The sequence below is a fragment of the Myotis davidii genome, unplaced genomic scaffold, assembly GCF_000327345.1.
Source record: "Myotis davidii unplaced genomic scaffold, ASM32734v1 scaffold934, whole genome shotgun sequence".
NCBI lineage: Eukaryota > Metazoa > Chordata > Mammalia > Chiroptera > Vespertilionidae > Myotis > Myotis davidii.
In genome coordinates, this window is record NW_006285798.1 from 91,643 (window position 1) to 109,339 (window position 17,697).

Sequence of the window (17,697 nt, forward strand, 5' to 3'; positions counted from 1 at the left end):
TGTCACAGCAGAGACGGCGGGTCTAGGCCAGAGGGAGGGGCCCACAGGCCTCCTGATCTGTGACCACTGCTTCTCAGCTCACAGATGAGAATGGGCTCAAGGTCAAATGGCCTTGTTGGACTCGTCTTCTGCCGCCCAGGCCACTCTCTGGAAAGGAAAGGGGACCGAGAGCCACTCAGGATGGCATTTAGGGAAGGAACAAGTTAATCCTTTTTGTTGTTCTGATTCCGAATGCAGCCACTGCAGGTCTGAGGCCTGGTCAGGAGGCCAGCGTGGAGGGGGAGCCAGCCCGGGACGAGCTGCCACGGAGAACTCCCGGGACTGTTAGGGGGTGGTTAAGGAGGCTGGGGGTGCAGAACGCCAGACCAGCCAGGCTTGTGGCCATGAGTGAGCTGAGGGGTGCTCCTGGCAGGAGGGGCCCCAGGGCGGAGACCCTCAACAGTGCACCCCAGCGCTCAGGTCGCTGCTGTGCTGCGGCCGGCTGTCTGAGCAACACCTGACGGCTTCACAGCCCGTGAGCCTGCGAGACGGGCAGCTGTGCGCCCTGAGAGGACCAGGGACGGAGGTTAAGACCAATCAGGAGGGTGCACTTTTAACCGGACCAAGCAGTACATCAGAAACTCATCTTATCCAATTTGACAGGACAAAGGGAGACCACCGGCAAGAGGTAAATGCCCCAACACAAAACACCACTAGTGTGAACCGTACGCCCACACAAGCTCGGCATCTGACATGGGCCCTGCCCTTCCCCAGGCCAGACCCAGGGCTCCTGCGCGGTGCTCACTTGTAGTAGCTCTGGGACAGCTGGTAGGACATTGGCACGAAGGGCAAGGCCCGGTTTTTCTTTGGGCCCAGCGTGTGGTTGACCCGGCGCCGGTTGACCAAGCTCCTCTTCTGGCACTCCACGAAGACCTTGCACAGGATCTGGTCCTTATACTCCTGGTACAGGCGGAACGTCTGCAACACAGTGAGTCGGGGGTGAGCGGCGGGCAGGGGCACAGCAGGACGGGCAGGTGCTTAGGAGCCTGAGCCGATCGTCTGTAGGGGAAGCAACTGGCATGGGGACTAGGGGCGGGGAGGCCAGAGCTGACACCTAGGGGTGTGAGGGGGGAGCCTGTCAACTTCTTCCCCCACCATCATGTCACACCCGAGACCAGAGAAGGACAGGCGACTGGAGAAAAAGGAAGGCTCTGCACCCACACCTGTTTCTTAAGATGCAAAGACACCAGGAATCAGCGCAGAATCACCAGGGATCCGCTCTTTCTCTTACTCCTCGCCCAACACGTCCTATGTCTGGGGGCTCTACTCCTAAAAGATGTTCCCAAGTGAATCTGGTTCGTGCCGCCTACATTGCCACCACCGAGTTCCCGCTGCCATGGTTTCTCATTGCAGCCTCCAGCCAATGCTGTCCCTGCTTCTACATGTGCTGCCTCCTCCAACCTGATTATGCTCCACAGCAAAGCAGTCCTTGGATGCCTAGGTCACACAGGTGTCTGCACCTCAAACCTCAGGGATTCTCCCTGCAGGTAGAATGTCCTCCCTCTCTATGCTGAACAAGGACCCCTGCGAGCGGGACCTTGCCCATCCCAGCCGCACCCCCTCCCATGTCCACCTCTCATCAAAGCATTGGATTTTGGAGGTCACTGGGTCCTCTGCCCACACTTGAAAGATGGAAGAAGTGAGGGCCAGAGTCTCAGAAGAAGCCAGGGCCCTGCACCACACGGCTGAGAAGAGCATGAGCAAAACCTCGCACGGCACCGGCCTCTGCAGGGACCCTGGCCCCGAGCCTGCTGCCGGGTCTCGCTACGCACCTGGAATGACTGGCAGGACTTCATCTGGCTGTCGGAGAGGGCCAGCGTGCTCTGGATCAGGTTCTGGAGCACCAGGTAGTGGATGTCATCCATGCTGAGAGAGAAGGGGCAGCACAGGAACGTGAGGCCAGGGCACCGGGCAAGCTCGGGAGACAGAGTTCTTATTGAAAAAACAGTTCCGATCTCACAGAAGTGACCTGAACACCCAAACTACTTATAGACCAAAACAAAACGCATGATGGGCTTTAAGCCTTACTAACTGGTCAATTTCTGCAGGAAAAACGTGTCAGCCTCGGGGGTAAGGGGGGCGACATAACCTGGAAATAGGTTTTCATGACAATTAACACATGTGGTTAATATTTATATGTTCTTTTCATCCAATTTTAAACAAGTTTTTCTCTAAAGGGAATAGGCTTCTCACTGAAACACAGAGTTCAAATCAAACTGAATATTGCTCATCCAAGACAGGGAGAAAGCTGGGCTTTCTAACCACTTCCGCTTAGGTTCATGGGCTGAGAATTCAGACCCTTTCCCCAGCCCACCTTAAGCCCAGGCTAGTGACACTGGAGGTCAGGGGTCAGCAAACGTCTCCTGTAAAGGGCCAGATACATAATTTAGTCTTTGTGGGCTATCTGGTCTCATCGCAACCACTCAACTCTGATGTGCTGATGAAAGCAGCACAGACAATACAGAATTGGCATGGCTGTGTTCCAATAAAACTTTATATACAAAAGCAGGGGGCAGGCTGGAGTGGCCCTAGATGATCCCTGTGTGAGGCTGTAGGCAACCCAGTCGGACAGCTGAGGAAAGGCACTCGGTATGTCAATACTTGCCTATTAAGTTTGTCCTCTTTCCTTCCTTGATCTTTTTGGTCTCCAATCACCAAAACTCGGTATCTGCATAAGAAACAACAAAAAAGCATGTCCGTGCAACATAGCAGACCTTCACTAACCGAGCTGCAGTTGGCTCAAGATGGCCATTTATTGGCTGAAATGTTTAAAAAATGTTAAACTTGAGAATATCATGCTAAGCACAGTCAGACAGAAAAAGGCAAGAACCATATGATTTCATCGTATGTGAGATGTAAAACCGAAAGCAACAAATGAGCAAACAAGAAAAACAAACCAACAAAAACTCACAGACACAGCAACAGTATGGTGGTTACCAGAGGTAAAGTGGGGGTTCGGGGGTGGGAGGTGGGGAGTGGAAGGGCAGTGAAGGGTAGAGGGGGTTGATTTGACTTTGGGTGGTGGGCACCTCAGGCAACATACAGATGATGTATCATAGACCTGTACACTTAAAACCTATATAATTTTATTAACCAGTGTCACCCCAATAAATTTGATAAAAATAAATTTAAAAAATAAAAAATGTTAAACTTACTAAAAGGAAAATAGGTACCTATAAGTTAAAATGAGAAAATACTATATTCTGGCTATCAAATGAGCATGTGAAAAAAATGAGGGTTGAGAAAATGAGGACTGTTCATTTATGGACAATTATGAAACGATACAAGACACTGTTAATAGGCAGGGAGCTGTTAATTGTTATGGGAAGATATAAACTTGTGGGCTCATTATGATTAAAAACAAGCACAAGAAAGAAGACTGGAAGAAAATACCCAAAAAGGGAACGGCTGTATGAGGTGTTGAAATTACAGATTATTTCTGTTCTTTTAAAGCTACAAAGAGGTGAACAGGACATGTGAATATAAACCGTGCTACTGGGGAATCGGGCACAGTTTACTGCCATTAAAAAACCAAAACTCCCAAATAGCTCAAGGGTGTCAACCCTGGAAATGACTACGAATCCGTGGACCTGGCATATAGCAGCCCAATATAAATTGTTTGCTGATCGTATGAAAGAATAAAATCTCCAACAGAATCAGGTATTAGAACTAATTGACGAATGCCATCTCCTTACCGGGAGAAACTCAGAAATAAATTTTCCTAGAGAGACTGTATGAATGAGGATGATGAAGAGGAGATTCCCACTGGGATTAAGCAGAGGAAACAGGTGTGGTTCAGACACAGGGCTTTACACTTGCACGGGGTTCTGTGCTCAAACCCAACCACGTTTTCTCCAAACGCCGAGTGGCTGAGTTGGAAACTGCCGGAGCTCTGAAGTCAGACCCACCCAAGTTCAAATCTCGGCCCTGTTGCTCACAGGCATCGTGACCTTGGGCAAGTTCCTTACATCTCAGAGTTCCCCTGTATGTAAAGTGAGCAATTTGCATGTTTATATTTTATTTATTTTTTATCTTATTTTATTTTATGAGAATAGAAGGGGAGGGGGGGAGAAACACCAATGTGAGAGAGACACATTGATTAGTTGCCTTCCACACCCACCCCAATTGGGGTTGGGGGTCAAACCTGCAACCCAGGCATGTGCCCTTGACAGAGAATCGAACCCGAGACCCTTTGGTGTGTGGTCTGAGGCTCTAACCACTGAGTACACGGGCAGGGCTAACATGAGCAATCTTAGCAGAAGCACACCAACCAGAATTAAGTCAGCAGCAGCCCTGAAGGGAGGATGAATGGAGTGCCGGTAGTGGGGCAGTGGCCTCCCAGCTCACCGTGAGATGAGGTGGCCCAGCGTCAGGACAGCCAGCAGGCTCAGCTGCAAGGCCACGTGCGACCACTGGCCCGAGGCTGGTGACATTTCCTCTTGTCTCACAAGGACCACACTGAACCCCCAGAAAAACCTTACCTGGCAAACAGCTCCTGGAGTGTGTCTGGGATTTCAAGGTTAGGATTCTTTAAGGAGGAACTAAACTTCTTTTTAAGCTTCTCCACGAATTCTTTAAACTCGTTGGCACACACCTTTTAACGTGAGAGAATGAGATGTTAGGACTTCCTCCCTGAAGGGCGGCTTCAGTAGAGATGTCAAGGACAATCTTGTAACCAACTCCCCTGGCAGCGGCCGCCCAGAAACATTAACTGAGAAGTGCTGTCTGCCCCGCCTCCGGCTCCCCGCCCACTGAGTCCACCTGGGAAGGAGGACACACGGACAGCCCTCACAACTGCACTGGCAGCTCTGCCCTGGCCCCAGGAAGACCCCAACTGTCCACACAGTCCCCAGGACACCCGCTGTGTCCCACCTCAACCCCCAGCAGCAGGCCTGTACCCCATCTCTGCCTCCTTCCAGGTCTGCTCCTCCCTCCCTCACTCTGTTTGTGCCCACCTCCTTCCTCTCCTCCCCGCCTCCAATCAACCATGGACCAAACCAGTCCCCTCTGTCCACCTGCACTGTGACCTTCCCATTCCAGACTGAATCACAACACAGCCCGCTCACTGCCCTGCCACCTCCAGTCTCACTCCTCCAGTTTATCCTCCGTGGTGTGGCCAACAAACCGACCATGTGTCCAACCAGGATGAACGCCCTCCCTCCCTGCGGACCTCCCAGCACTACACCCACGGGCCACCTCAGCCCCCTTCCTTCACGGCCATGGCCTCAGCCGGCCCCTCAGAGTCTCAGAGTCTGGGCTCAGTGCCGACACCTTCGGGAAGCTCTCTGCAGCAGATGCTGTTGGCAGCCTACTTCCTCGTCCCAATCTTTCCCAGCTCCAATCGGGTTTAGGGAGGATGCACCCTCAGCCCAGCTGGATGAGTCAGGACAGGTCTAAGCCAATGGCGGCAACCTCCGGGGTCTCTGGGAAAGGCTGTCCCTCCATGATACAAGGCCCAGTGGGCCCAGTGCAGCCCCTTCCCAGTTCCTCTCGCCCTTGGGTTCTGCTGTGAGGGGCTGAGTTCCAGTCGCAGCAGCGACGAGGGGACTGGCCTGAGGATGGAGAGCTGACTGCTATGGACGGGAAGTGCAGTGACAGAACGGACCTGCCCCCGCCGCCGGCACCTGCCCACACTGCCTCCTCTAGACGGCTTGGCGTAGGGAAAACAAAGCCTCAAGCCCCTGAGACAGTCTCTCTGTCCTTGCATTGTAAGCACTCCTGGTTCTCCTTCGGACCCGTGCCTTCCCCTCAGGGACTGCACCGTTCTCGCAGCCCACTACCCCTGGCTTCCTGAGGGAAGGGCTGGCCCTCGGTTCTGATTGGCCTCACCTGGCCAAGGCTGGACACACACAGCAGAGACTGGTGTTAGCTCAGTGAGCGCGGACGCAGTGGGCTCCAAGCTGAAGAGCAGAGACATCTGGGTCTGTACAGACAGGCCCTTCCTTGTCAGCCACTGTGCCAGCTCCACTCAGAGTCTCCTCTGCAAGCGTTCCAGGAAGTCTAGCTGCTTATAACTTCTGCAGAGCTGCCCTATTTCCTTAGCAAAACAGGCCCAAGGCCCAGCAGTACTGCAAAGTTGCACGTCAAATTCTAATCATCTTTAAAAACGGATCCTGGAGCCAGATCCCATTATATCCAAAGTCAAAGACCTGCCCAGCCCATTTCCCCAAAGAGCAGGAAACCCCCATGTTGGTGAGGCTGGCAAGGCACCGTGCGCCCCAGGGGACAGACCAGGACCTAGAAAGCCTGACCGAGAGCAGGCTGAGCCAGCCACCGCCCGGGCCTACCTTTGGGTCTTCGTAGTCACATTTTCGATTCATGAACTCTCCAACAAGGGCCTTATCTTGGTACACCTCGGCCAGGCACACCCTGCAGAGGGAAGATCAATGAGGCTGGTGCTGCAGTGATTCCACGCTCAGACCTCTGGTCTGACGTTTCTGGCTTCGCCTAACCCAGTGGTCGGCAAACTGCGGCTCGCGAGCCACATGTGGCTCGTTGGCCCCTTCAGTGTGGCTCTTCCTAAGCCTTAGGAGGACCCTAATTAAGTTAATAACAATGTACCTACCTATATAGTTTAAGTTTAAAAAATCTGGCTCTCAAAAGAAATTTCAATCGTTTGCTGTTGATATTTGGCTCTGTTGACTAATGAGTTTGCTGACCACTGGCCTAACCATAAAGCGTGACTTTCTTATATACCTCTTGAGTGGTTATAGCTTGTAAAAACGAAGGATCTCAGCTTAGCCAAACCTGATTCAAGCCAGGCCTGAATCAAGTTACACCTTGATTACTGCTCAGACTTTACACCTTGGCTTCTCTGAGCCTCTGTCCTCCATGTGTAAGCTGAGACCAGTGACTCCAACTGCCCTCCCAGGAACTTGGTCAAGACTTGTGTGAAAGTGTTCTGTAACTTTAACAATATTCACACAGGCACGGTGCTCATTATTGTCAGGAGCTCCAACGTCCTCCCAAGCACTGTCTGTCCGCTCCACAGACCTCCAGACACCAGGATGTAGGGAGCCTGACTTGCCCAGAGGAAATGGAGAAAGAGACAACAAGAGTTTGCTGGCCTCTTATGAGCCAAGCACTTCAACCTGCACAAAGAGCTGGCAGACAGGCTGTCATTCCACTGTAAGCGTGGAGGGACGCCGGGGTCACACATGTGCCAAGCCCGGGAGGTGTGGTTGCTATTGGAATTACGATCCTGTTCCCGGGCGAGGAAACGGCCCGAGTGGAGAACCCCGTCCTAGATCGCACCGTTCTGACTGCAGTGAAGACGGAGACCCAGGCCTGCCACCTGCAGCCTGCAGGGCCCAGGTCTCACTTCACTGCCAACTCCCTGGGCCATGGACAACTCACCTACTCTCTCTGGGCCTGTTTCTACTCTGGAAAAAGGAGAGTTTGAACCAGGTGATCAGAACACTTTCAGATAGAAAAGTTTAAGATTCTGTGCACAGGGAACAGTGGCTTCACATGGGAAAGCCCCTTGTATTGGAACCCAACGGCTCCAAACTGGGCTGATTTACTCCCACACTCTCCCCCACCCCCCGCCCCCCAGGGACATCTGGAGACACAGGAGGAGGTGCTGGCATCTAGTGGGCAGAGGCAGGGATGCTGCTCAGCCTCCAACACTGCACAGGACAGCCCACTGGCAAAGAGTGATCTGGCCCCGATGGCCAGTGCCAAGGCTGAGAAACTTGGGCTGAGTCGAGTTTCCTCCACAATTCAGGGCTGGCCCCAACTGACTGCAGGCAGCCCATGGGTCAGAATCAACCCAGAGCCAAGCTCTTCTACCAGTGGGTGGAGGCGGCACTTCCCACCCCTCCAGGTTTCCCGTCCTGGCCCGCTCTCTCACTGGCTGCTATGCCTGGGCACCTCCCCCAACACTTGGACGCTCTCTGGTGCCCCCCACTCAAGCCCATGCCCGTGGAGGAGGAGTCTGAGGAGGCTGGCACTGGCTCTTTGCCTGGGCCCTGTGAGGAGATGGGGGGAGGGGGCCGCCTCGCTGGCAAAAGACAAACCACAAGGGGGTGCTACGCGACCCAGCCAGCTCACACCACCACACAGCCAGGCCCTGGCTGGGAAACCCTTAGGGAACACCCAGCTCTGCTACTATACGGCTGAGTCCCTGTGATCCGAGGACCCCAGTCCTGCCTAGCTAGCTCCCACAGTGAGGTCTGTGACCAACAGGGAGATCAAGAGCTGCCCGGAGTGCTCGAAACAGTGGTGACACTGGCAGATGCCCCGCCTTCTCCACGTGCTAAGTGTGTGGTATCCAGTAAGTCACCAGCCTGCTTGGCCCCTGTTTCTCCATCTGTAACCTCCTTCCCTAGGCTTTCCCAACATCTAAACAATACTTTGCGTGAGAAAGTGCCTAGAATCGGGCCCAGCCCTCAACAAATCAAGGCCCATCTCCCTCATGAGCAGCAGCAAGGGCAGACGCTGGCGTGTACTGAGCAGCTCTGCGTGCTCTCAGGGTTCCACCCCGACCCTGACGCAAATGGACGAGGGAGGAGCAGAGTGAGCCAGAAGCATTCGGAGCACTGTCCTGGAGGGAAGACGTTCAGTAAGGCTTACTTGTAGTTCATGTAGGCTTGTGGGTTTCTGACTATGTAGCGAGCTCTTCGGCCAACCGAATGAGAGGTCTTATCCAAAGACTCTTCAAAGGTAGCGTGCAGAATGTCCCGCACGACCTGCCAGGGGACGAACGGGCCCTTCACCTGGATCAAACACAGAGCCAGACGGGAGGTCAGGATCCTCGGAGCCCACCTGGGTCACCGACACACACAAGTGGACAAAGGTTGTTCTGTGGAGCCTCCCTCGTCAGTGGGCACTCCGCACGGCCACCTGTGCTTACACGTCACATTAACTTGGCACTAACAACGCGCCTGGCAGAGTGAGGTGTGGGGCAGGGAGGAATAAATAAGGCCCCAGAGTCCTGTGGGGAAGGTGCTTTGGACAAGACTGGTGCTCAGAGGGTGCTGGGTGTAGGACCGACTAGAAGGGCGATACGCGAGGGGAAGTTATGAATATGTGAAAGGTGCTTAGTTAGAGGGTTTCACAGGCTTAGCTACATAGAGTTTGCGTGCTCCAAACATTCTGTCTGTTACACTAGCAGACCCAGAATGCACTAGGTCAGCAGACACAGGACCTCAGTCACGTAGGAAGGCAGTCATGTGAGAAGAGGAAGGAGCTTGAAGATGAGGCATTTTCTCATGGCCCCAGAATGAACAGCCTACGAATATGGTGTAAGTGCAAGTGAGTGAGTGGAGGTCCGCCTCCCCTCAGGCGCAGGCCTCTCCTGGCTCCTCCCGTGGCATCCAGGGTGGGTGGAGGGAGACACCGCTCGCCCATGTTGTGATGAAAAAAGCCAGTATAGAGGCAGAGAACAGAAACAGTCCCTTTCAGGTGTTTTGTGAGAGAAGGGACTGGTTGGAATTTAGGAGGGGCTGAGGGTGAGAGTCACGGAAGGTGGTCACGGGGTCTGACGAGCCTGCGGACAGAGCATCGTGGCACAGGACCTCGAAGTAGACCTCGCCTGGCTGTCACGGCTGAGAGCAGGAAGCGCCAATGGGGCTCTTACGACGCTGCCTCACCATCTCCCTGGAAGTGCTACCACCTGCCAAAGCCCTGGGTTGGACGATGGTGGAGCTCACTCTCCTGGTGGCTCTGTGACCCAGCCGATGGGACTCGCCCACCTGGGTTGCTCTCCTGGGCCTTGCTGCAAAGCGGAACCAGACAGCACGAGTGGTGAGACTGCTCTGGGGAACACGGCGAGGAGATGGACTCTGGTTTGGGTTGTGGAACCTTCTTGGAGGCAGTGACATCAGAGGAAAGAGGGAGAGTTTGCTAGACAGGGAGCAAGTCCCTCCTCACCCATCTAGAATCAGGGACACAGGCAGGAAGGACACACGAGTGTGGGGGGCGGCCGGTTAGCTCAGTTGGTTAGAGTGTGGGGACTGTGGAGCAGAAGGCAGAGGAGTGAACCATGTGAAAGTTGGAGTCGGGCGAGGGCACTGCACCATTCCACACTATTCAGCAAATACCGACTGGATGGGCAGTGTGAGGCAGGCACCACGCTGGGGGTTACAGCGATGAACACAAATAAGAAGTTTCTTTGCCTTAAGGAACAGCCATTCTAGTGGGCCAAGAAGTACCAGAGGCAACAGAGGCAGTATATGTCCAAAATATATGTCCTGGCTGAGTGGCTCGGTTGGTTTGGGCATCATCCCGATACACCAAGATTACGGGTTCAATCTCTAGTCAGGAGACACACAAAAAACCCAACCAATAAATGAATAAGTGCGTGGAACAACAAATCGATGTTTCTCTCTCTCTCCTTTCCTCTCTAAAATCAGTCAATAAATAAAAAACTTTTAAAAAAAGTGTATGTCCAAGGGGCGGAGGGAGAAAACAGAGATCACTCCCACCAGACAGGATCAGTGGAGCCTTTCCATACAGGAGGAGCAGTTACTGAAAGAGGAACCACAATTTTTCAGGCATATGAGGGTGGGAGGAGGGAACGGGAAAGGGTTAGTTAGATTCCTGATGAAGAGAGAACAGCTCTGGTCTGCTTTGCCTGCAGCCAGGCAAAGATTCGTATGTATTAGCCTAAGGCTGGAAAGAAATGTGCAAAATGGGAGGGGTGTTAATTGGTAGGATTCTGGGAAATGCTTTTCCCAGAGACCAGTTGGGATAGATGAGATGAGCAGCCCCCTGGGCCACAAAGTTCCTGTGTGGGTTGGACAGGAAAGAACTCCCTGAAAGGGACAAGCAGATCAGCCGGCGGGAGGCTGGGAGGAGCGGGGAACGGTGGGGACGGTGGGGACTGTGGCCGAGTACCTTGGTGTTGAGGATGTTGCTGGCAATCCGGCAGAGCATGAGCAGCCCGTCTTCCTGCATGGACCACACCACACGCAGCCGGGTCATCCTCTTCAGGGCGCTCTGGTCAGCCTCATCATGGTAACGCAGACTTTTGCTTTTTTCTTCCTGGACTTCTTCTAAGAGCACAAGGGGAGAAGGGAGTGAGCCTAGAACAACTGGTGGGGAGCTGTCACTCTGCAGAGGGACGGTCTCTGCCCAGCCAGCAAGACTTGACCAAGGGTTTCAGTTATCAGAGTCTCACTGGGCCCGGAAGCTGTATAACTAACCACAAAAGACGCAGCCCCTCCCGACATTTTCCACCATTTCTCTTTGGTGGAATTTCACAGGCAGGCTGGGTAGCCTGAATGCAGCCTCCTGTTAGCTGTCTGCCCGTCTCCAAGCCGCCTTTACTGTGGCGCTAAGCCCTTTAAGGCACCTCCACAGAAGCCTGTGGAGCACACTCAGGGCACGCCTGGCAAATGAGTGGAACCCCCGCATTCCGCTGCTCTGTGACCTCAGAGATGTGCGAACTCTGGTGCACCGTGGGGACGAGGCCCACCCTACAGGGCTGCCTTGAGGACCGAACAAGATGGAAACATCTAGTGTTGCACCTGGCACAATGGAGCTAATAACGGATAACAGTGCTAACAGGATGGATTATTTACTATGTGCCAAGCACTGATTTAAGCTTTTCACATATATGAACTTATAATACTTTGCAACAGCCCTATGGAAAGATATAGTTATTATCCTGGGTCTGTAATGGAGGAATGTGACATAGCGATTTGCCCAAAGTCACACAACTAAGTAGCAGACTGAGGATTTGAACTTGAACTCGTACCCACTGGGTTTTCCAAGGTCTCCTCCTCTTGGGGGAGACACTAATGACAGTATCTGCCATGTGCTACTGCCAATTCCAAAGGACTGTTTTGTGATCTTCCAAATGAAGGCAGAAGAAAAGCAGGGTGGGAAAATTTGGGTTCAAAGCAATACCACACTGTATTTTGCCTTGTAATGAATTCAGGTCTTTGTGAATAAGCTGATCTGACACATATCTGGATGGGCTACACTGAGCGGCCACTTCAACTGATACAGGCTGTTTGTTATAAACAGCGGCCAAATAAGCCACCGAAAGCAGGCTCCTGTTTCAACACTGTTTTCATCTGAAATTGCTAGCTATCAGACCACCGCCAAAACACACAGCCACCTGGGTGACATAACGACAGACCCTTCTCCTCATTGCCCTCTGTCCCTGTAAACACTGCCCAGATGAAGAAGCCAAAGTGCAGGCAAAGGGTACCACACAGCTTCAGGAGCTCCGAAGAGACTGCAGGCTTCCGGACCTGTCTTTCCTCTAATTTAAATATACAAGCCTTAAACTTTGGCCTGATTAGCAGAAATGCAGATATTAAAAGTAAACCGAAAGAATAATAGGATTTTAGCTGGTTAGGATAAAGATTTTGCTACGGACTTTTGCTAAGGTTTTTTCGGTTGACATGAAGTCAGAAGTTTTACTGAGGCAGTCACTAGTGAAAAGGCTCAGACAACAGAGAAAGCAGGGGCAGCATGAAGGAAACTCCAGGATCTGTCTGGCAGCTGGATGTGGAAAACAGGGCAACCACAGAGGGAGCACTGTAAATGGAGGGCAAATGGAAACCCAAGTCTGAGGGCAGAGCTCGGGCCCAGCAGCACCAGCCCGCTGCACGTCTCTGAGCCTGAATGTGCCAAGACAAGGCCCGGCAAACATAAATGATCATCGTATAACCTTTCTTCTTTCTCTTCATCTTCTTTCCAGGATCCTTCTTCAGCCGTTTCCGCTTCTGGTTCTTGCCACCCCTCACTCTCTGATTCCTGTCCAGCGTGGGCTCTTGGTCAATCTCAAACTGCTCGTCCTGGTCAACACAGAGCTCGGACCCTGCTCTGGCTTCTCCCCAGATATCCAACCTGCCATTGCCTAGAAGTAATCACAGGAGATGAGCACTTCAAGACGAGCTCGGCAAAGGCCAGAAGCCAAATGAAACGTGCGGTGGCCATGCTGGCCCTGAGCTAGTACCATGTCTGTTCTGGGCGGAACTGGCGCACACGTACCTCCAGCACCAAGGGGCAACGTGCGCTTGGTCAGAAAAGACTGGAGCCTCACCGTGAGCCCATTCTCTGCAGCGGCGTTCTCCTACAAGGCAAGTGCGGCACTGGAATGAAGCATGCGGTTTCATGAACCCCAGGAGCCCAGAGCCACAAGGCAAGGAGTGTGAGTGCAACAGAGAAGCTGAGGACGGCTGTGCGGTGCCTGCCGGGAGGCTGGCAGGGTTGCTGCAGGACACGGATCTCCTGTCCAGCTACTTTCTAACTGCACACGCGCCCTTCTTGTATGAGTTTTGTCTCACAGACGTTCTGTTCCTCCTTTAAAAAGGAACACCTGTCCATATCACAGAATAAGTTAGAATCAGCTGAGAAGGAAAACAGTCCAGGCTATCGATACACATGGAAGTAAATATTTGTGTCTCTGGTCACTTTCGGTTTTACCAATTCAGGAACTGTGAGCTGGGAAAGGGACAAGAGGATGTGTGGTGCTGGCAACCCTGGGGGGTGGTGGCCGGGATGTGTGCACCCACACCTCAAAAGCCCACCTTTTTGGCCTTGTTGATGATATAGCTGGTCCAGATCCAGTTGCGCTTTAGGTGTCCATAGAAACTGGAATCGAGCCCAGCAGCTCCCAGCCCATCCCCGGGGATCAAACCTTCATCCACCACCTCACGGCTGCCCCTGAGGCGGGAGATAGAGAGACAGAGTGCTCCTCAGAGCTGGAGAGTCCGAGGAGCAGGTGAGGGCATTTCCCACAACTAGCTTTTACCTCCCCCGGCAGAAAAACACCTGACAGAATTGAAGAACTTGTCAAAACCCCCAAATTTTAGGAAAAATTCCCAAATTTTGAATTTTTGGCTATTGACTCATTTTTGTTTGTTTTTTTAAACAATGTCTGGGCTAACTAGAGTATGGCCGGGACCAGATATGGCTGGTGGCCACCAATCTGCAGCTGCCGCAATGATGACTCAGGCACTCCTGGTCTGACAGCTGAAGCCCACAGGGAGCCAGAGCCTGTGGGATGAGCATCGCCACGACCCTGCACATGGGGACAGCGTGTCAGGGACAGGGACTTACGTGGAGTACTCCATCATGGCGCACTTGCGCTCCAGGTTGTGCTTGTGGATGGCGCTCTCCTGCTCCTTCTGCTCCTTCTGCAGACTGTCCTTGTCATCACCACCCTGATCTGGGTTGCTGTCCTCCGTGTTGCTGTCCTTCCTGTTACGCGGGTGGCGCACCACACCTGGAAACCAAACAAGCCCTACTGAGCGCCCTCCTGCTGTGGTGCTGGGGGGCCATGGTGCCTGCGGGGTGGCCAGAGAATGGATTCCCTTTCTGTGACCAGGGTCCCCCAAACGGAGAAGGTGTGAGACTGGTAGAACCTCTTTGCACAAAATGCCTTGGAACAGGTGCCGGAGCGAGCTGCAGGAAGAGTTAGACACTGAGGGGGGACTGAGAAAAGGGCTTGTACTCTGACTGAACGCCATTAGGTGGGTGGGCAAGTAGGCAACCAAAGAACACAGTAGGTTTGAGAAGTTATGAGCAGAGGAACCATTGCCTTCCCTCCTGGGGGCCCCGTGGGCATGCTGTGTGCCGGCAGAGGAGGCAGTAAATGGGAATGACCGCACGGGGCTGTGGCTGCAGGGTCGGGGCGGCAGGGATGGGACAGATAGCTGGTGCGGCATCAGTTTCCCCGAGAGCAGCCAGGAGCAGCCTCTTATTTCCCGAGTGTCCCAAGAGGGGCACTCATTCAGCGGAGCGATTATGGTCAGTTATTCCACAATAAAGAAGATCGCATTTCTCCTAAGAAAACATAAATTATTACTAAAACTGCTGCTTGAATAGGGCAAGGGAAGGTGATGATAATTCGCAGACTATCGAAGACCCTCTCATAACATGCTCATCTGGAGACTTGATGGGGTGGGGGAGGGGCTTTGGGGAGAGGCCATGTCCCCCCCCACCCTCAGCCAAGTTTACAGAGACCTCTGGGTGAAGCTTCGCCTCCGCCCATAAGGTGGTGGTGGTATTCCCAGTTTAGAAATGGAGACACTGTGAAACAGTCCCCTAAAGTCAGGAGGTTACAAAGAGCTTGTCCAAGGTCATGCATTTGAATGGACAGTTGACCCTAAGGGGACTTCAGGTGACGCTTCTGTGCAGCACAGCTGCTGCTAGGAATGCAGGTTTAGGCCGGCCCAGGTCTGCCGAGTCCAAACCTCTGCATGGGGCCCAGGAAGGTTCACTTCAGTCTCCCAGGTGCTGCTGCGCACACTTGTGTCCGGAGCCCCTGCTCTAATGGATGCTCACGTCTTTTAGATGGTGCTTTCCCCTCATCCTTGGGGAACCCCTCACATGTTTGCTAAATGACGGGACAATCAAGGTCTGATTAATGGATTCAATAAGCCCCCCACATGTCTGCTCCCAAACACTAAAAGGGATGGATGGAAATTCACCAACTGTTAAGCCTGAAAATCTTTGGGGCAAATAACACACTGGCTCACAAGTTCTCATCCAGGGATAAAATGCAGGGGAATCAGATAACCTAAAATCTGAAATGGTAAAAGCCGGGCTTACTAGTGAATGCCAGAGGAGTCGTGACACACACTGTCCTAAAATTTGTCTGGACCCATTAAAGGCTCTAAATACAAGTGCTCGTTATGCTATTGACCACGGAACAATCCCACGGAACAAGTATGGAATCCTTGCTGTGCAAAAACCAGCGTGTAACACTCATCTGCAGCTCTGTGACAGGAGGAGGAGGATCAGATGTCTCTCCCGGGTGCAAATCCAATGCCCATCCTTTTTCTCCTGGTAGAACTGGCAAGAAAAGACCAGCTGAAAACTGGCTTCGAGGAAAGCACGCTGGGCTAGAGGGAGGCTCTATAGCTCCCACAAACCCTCAGTCACTCGACAAACATTTACGGGAGTCACTGTGTGCCAGGCACTTTGAGACACCATGGGGATGCAAGCCAATGTCCTGTGCTCACAGAATGAAATAAGAGGATGGCAGTAAAGGTGCTGGGAAGGCTTTCTCGAAGAGGAGACACGTGAAATAGGAGTGGCCACCTGCGAAGTGAGCAGGGGCTTGGGGACATTCTGGAGAGGAAAACAATGCGAGCAAAGGCCCCACCCAAAGCCCAACTCACCAACCGGCAAGTCTGACAGTTCTTCCTCCCAGCCTTCCCCATCTGCCCCTCCATCACCGTCACAGTGTGCATCTCTCTGGGGCACGAGTCACAGCCCCAACTGGCCTTTCTCCTACTCCTGTCCCCGTCTGTTCTCCAGGGCAAGCATTGAAAGGCATAGTGACCTGGTTACTCCTTGATTACAACCACCACCATCTTCCTGGAACACATCCAAACCACCGTGTCCTGCATGGCCCCCAGCGTCTGCCTCCTGCCCACTTCCCAATCTCAGCTGCCACTCTCCTTCCCACCAAGCCGGCCTTTTCTGTTTTCCCAACCACACTTGGGGCCTTTGCACTTGCTGCTCCCCGTGCCTGGAATGTTCTTCCCCAGTTCTGGACACGGCTGGCTCAGCCTCAAATGTCTCCTCCTCAGAAAGGCTCTGACCTTTCATTCAAATGCCCTCAGCTCATCGCCCTCTTTATTTCCTCGGGGTGTGTGTGTGTGTGTGTGTGTGTGTGTGTGTGTGCGCGCGCGCGCCTTCTCCCCAAGAATGAAGTCGCAGGAAGGCAGGGACGAGGTGCGTTTTCACTGCTGTGGTCAGGCACAGGAAATGCACGCTGAGGTGCTGAGTGAACACATAAATGAAGACCAAGTGGAGCTGCGGGGGCTTTCTTTCTACGGGAGCCCCAAGGACACGATGGGCCTCCGGGAGCTGAAAACCACGAGGCATCATCTCGTCCTCTCCAGCTCTAAGTCCAGCTGTTCCACAGAAAGGGGGGCAAACAGTGAGGACCAGCAAAGACAGATGGTACCTAGAGGGGTGTTGAGGCAGACGCACTGCAGGTCAAACCAGTAGTTTTCCACATCCTGCATTGAATTCAGGACATAAAGACGCCTCTCAAAGGGCCGGCTGCTGTGGGCGAGGTGGTAATGTGGGTCGCAGATGGTGGTGTCAACGATAGCCGCATTCTTCTTCAGGAAAATGAAGATCTGCAAGGCAGGCAGGGATGGGGCGGGAGAGACCTCAGAATCAGCCTCAGGTTAGCCGCCTGGAAACTGTGCTTAACGGTCAGGACCGCTTCAATTTGGGCTTGACAGATATTACCTGATCTTTATCCTGAAACTTCTCTGTGGGACCGAACTGCAGCAGCCCCATGTAGCACAGCCTCTGCAGGTTCTCCAACACTGAAAAAATGTACCGCCTGGAAAACAGGGGGGAGGAGCAGGGTCCAGTCACACCACACGCTGACTGTGGTTGGGGTCTGCATCTGGGGCGAGGAGTGCACCTCACTTACTCTCCTCTTCTACCTGGTGCGACCTGGAGGACTGGCCTTGGGCCTGCACAGCACTGGAGCCCAGAACTGCTCTTCCCACACCCAACAAGGGCAATGGAGCATCAATTCTAACTGGGGTTTTGGGTTAGAAAGTAAAAGTAACAAAAGGACAAAACCACATTAAGGCTTGCAGACTTTATCAGCAGAATTTACTTTAAACCAGTGGTTCTCAACCTTCCTAATGCCGCGACCCTTTAATACAGTTCCTCATGTTGTGGTGACCCCCAACCATAAAATTATTTTCATTGCTACTTCAT

The 17,697-nt window shown here is 53.0% G+C and overlaps 1 protein-coding gene across 1 annotated transcript in view; it reads right to left on the reverse strand.

Annotated features, from left to right (window-relative positions):
- The window catches only part of GTF3C1 (general transcription factor IIIC subunit 1), an 86,010-nt gene that overhangs the window by 8,292 nt on the left and 60,021 nt on the right, over positions 1-17,697 (reverse strand). The window contains exons 19-31 of the mRNA XM_006756869.2: positions 17,212-17,308; positions 16,919-17,096; positions 14,059-14,224; positions 13,527-13,662; positions 12,988-13,069; positions 12,665-12,853; positions 10,879-11,036; positions 8,614-8,756; positions 6,327-6,408; positions 4,521-4,633; positions 2,645-2,707; positions 1,812-1,905; positions 785-957 (exon numbers count right to left, since the gene is read on the reverse strand). Coding sequence (XP_006756932.1) covers positions 785-957; positions 1,812-1,905; positions 2,645-2,707; positions 4,521-4,633; positions 6,327-6,408; positions 8,614-8,756; positions 10,879-11,036; positions 12,665-12,853; positions 12,988-13,069; positions 13,527-13,662; positions 14,059-14,224; positions 16,919-17,096; positions 17,212-17,308 — 1,674 coding nt within the window. The remainder of the gene's footprint in view (positions 1-784; positions 958-1,811; positions 1,906-2,644; positions 2,708-4,520; positions 4,634-6,326; positions 6,409-8,613; positions 8,757-10,878; positions 11,037-12,664; positions 12,854-12,987; positions 13,070-13,526; positions 13,663-14,058; positions 14,225-16,918; positions 17,097-17,211; positions 17,309-17,697) is intronic.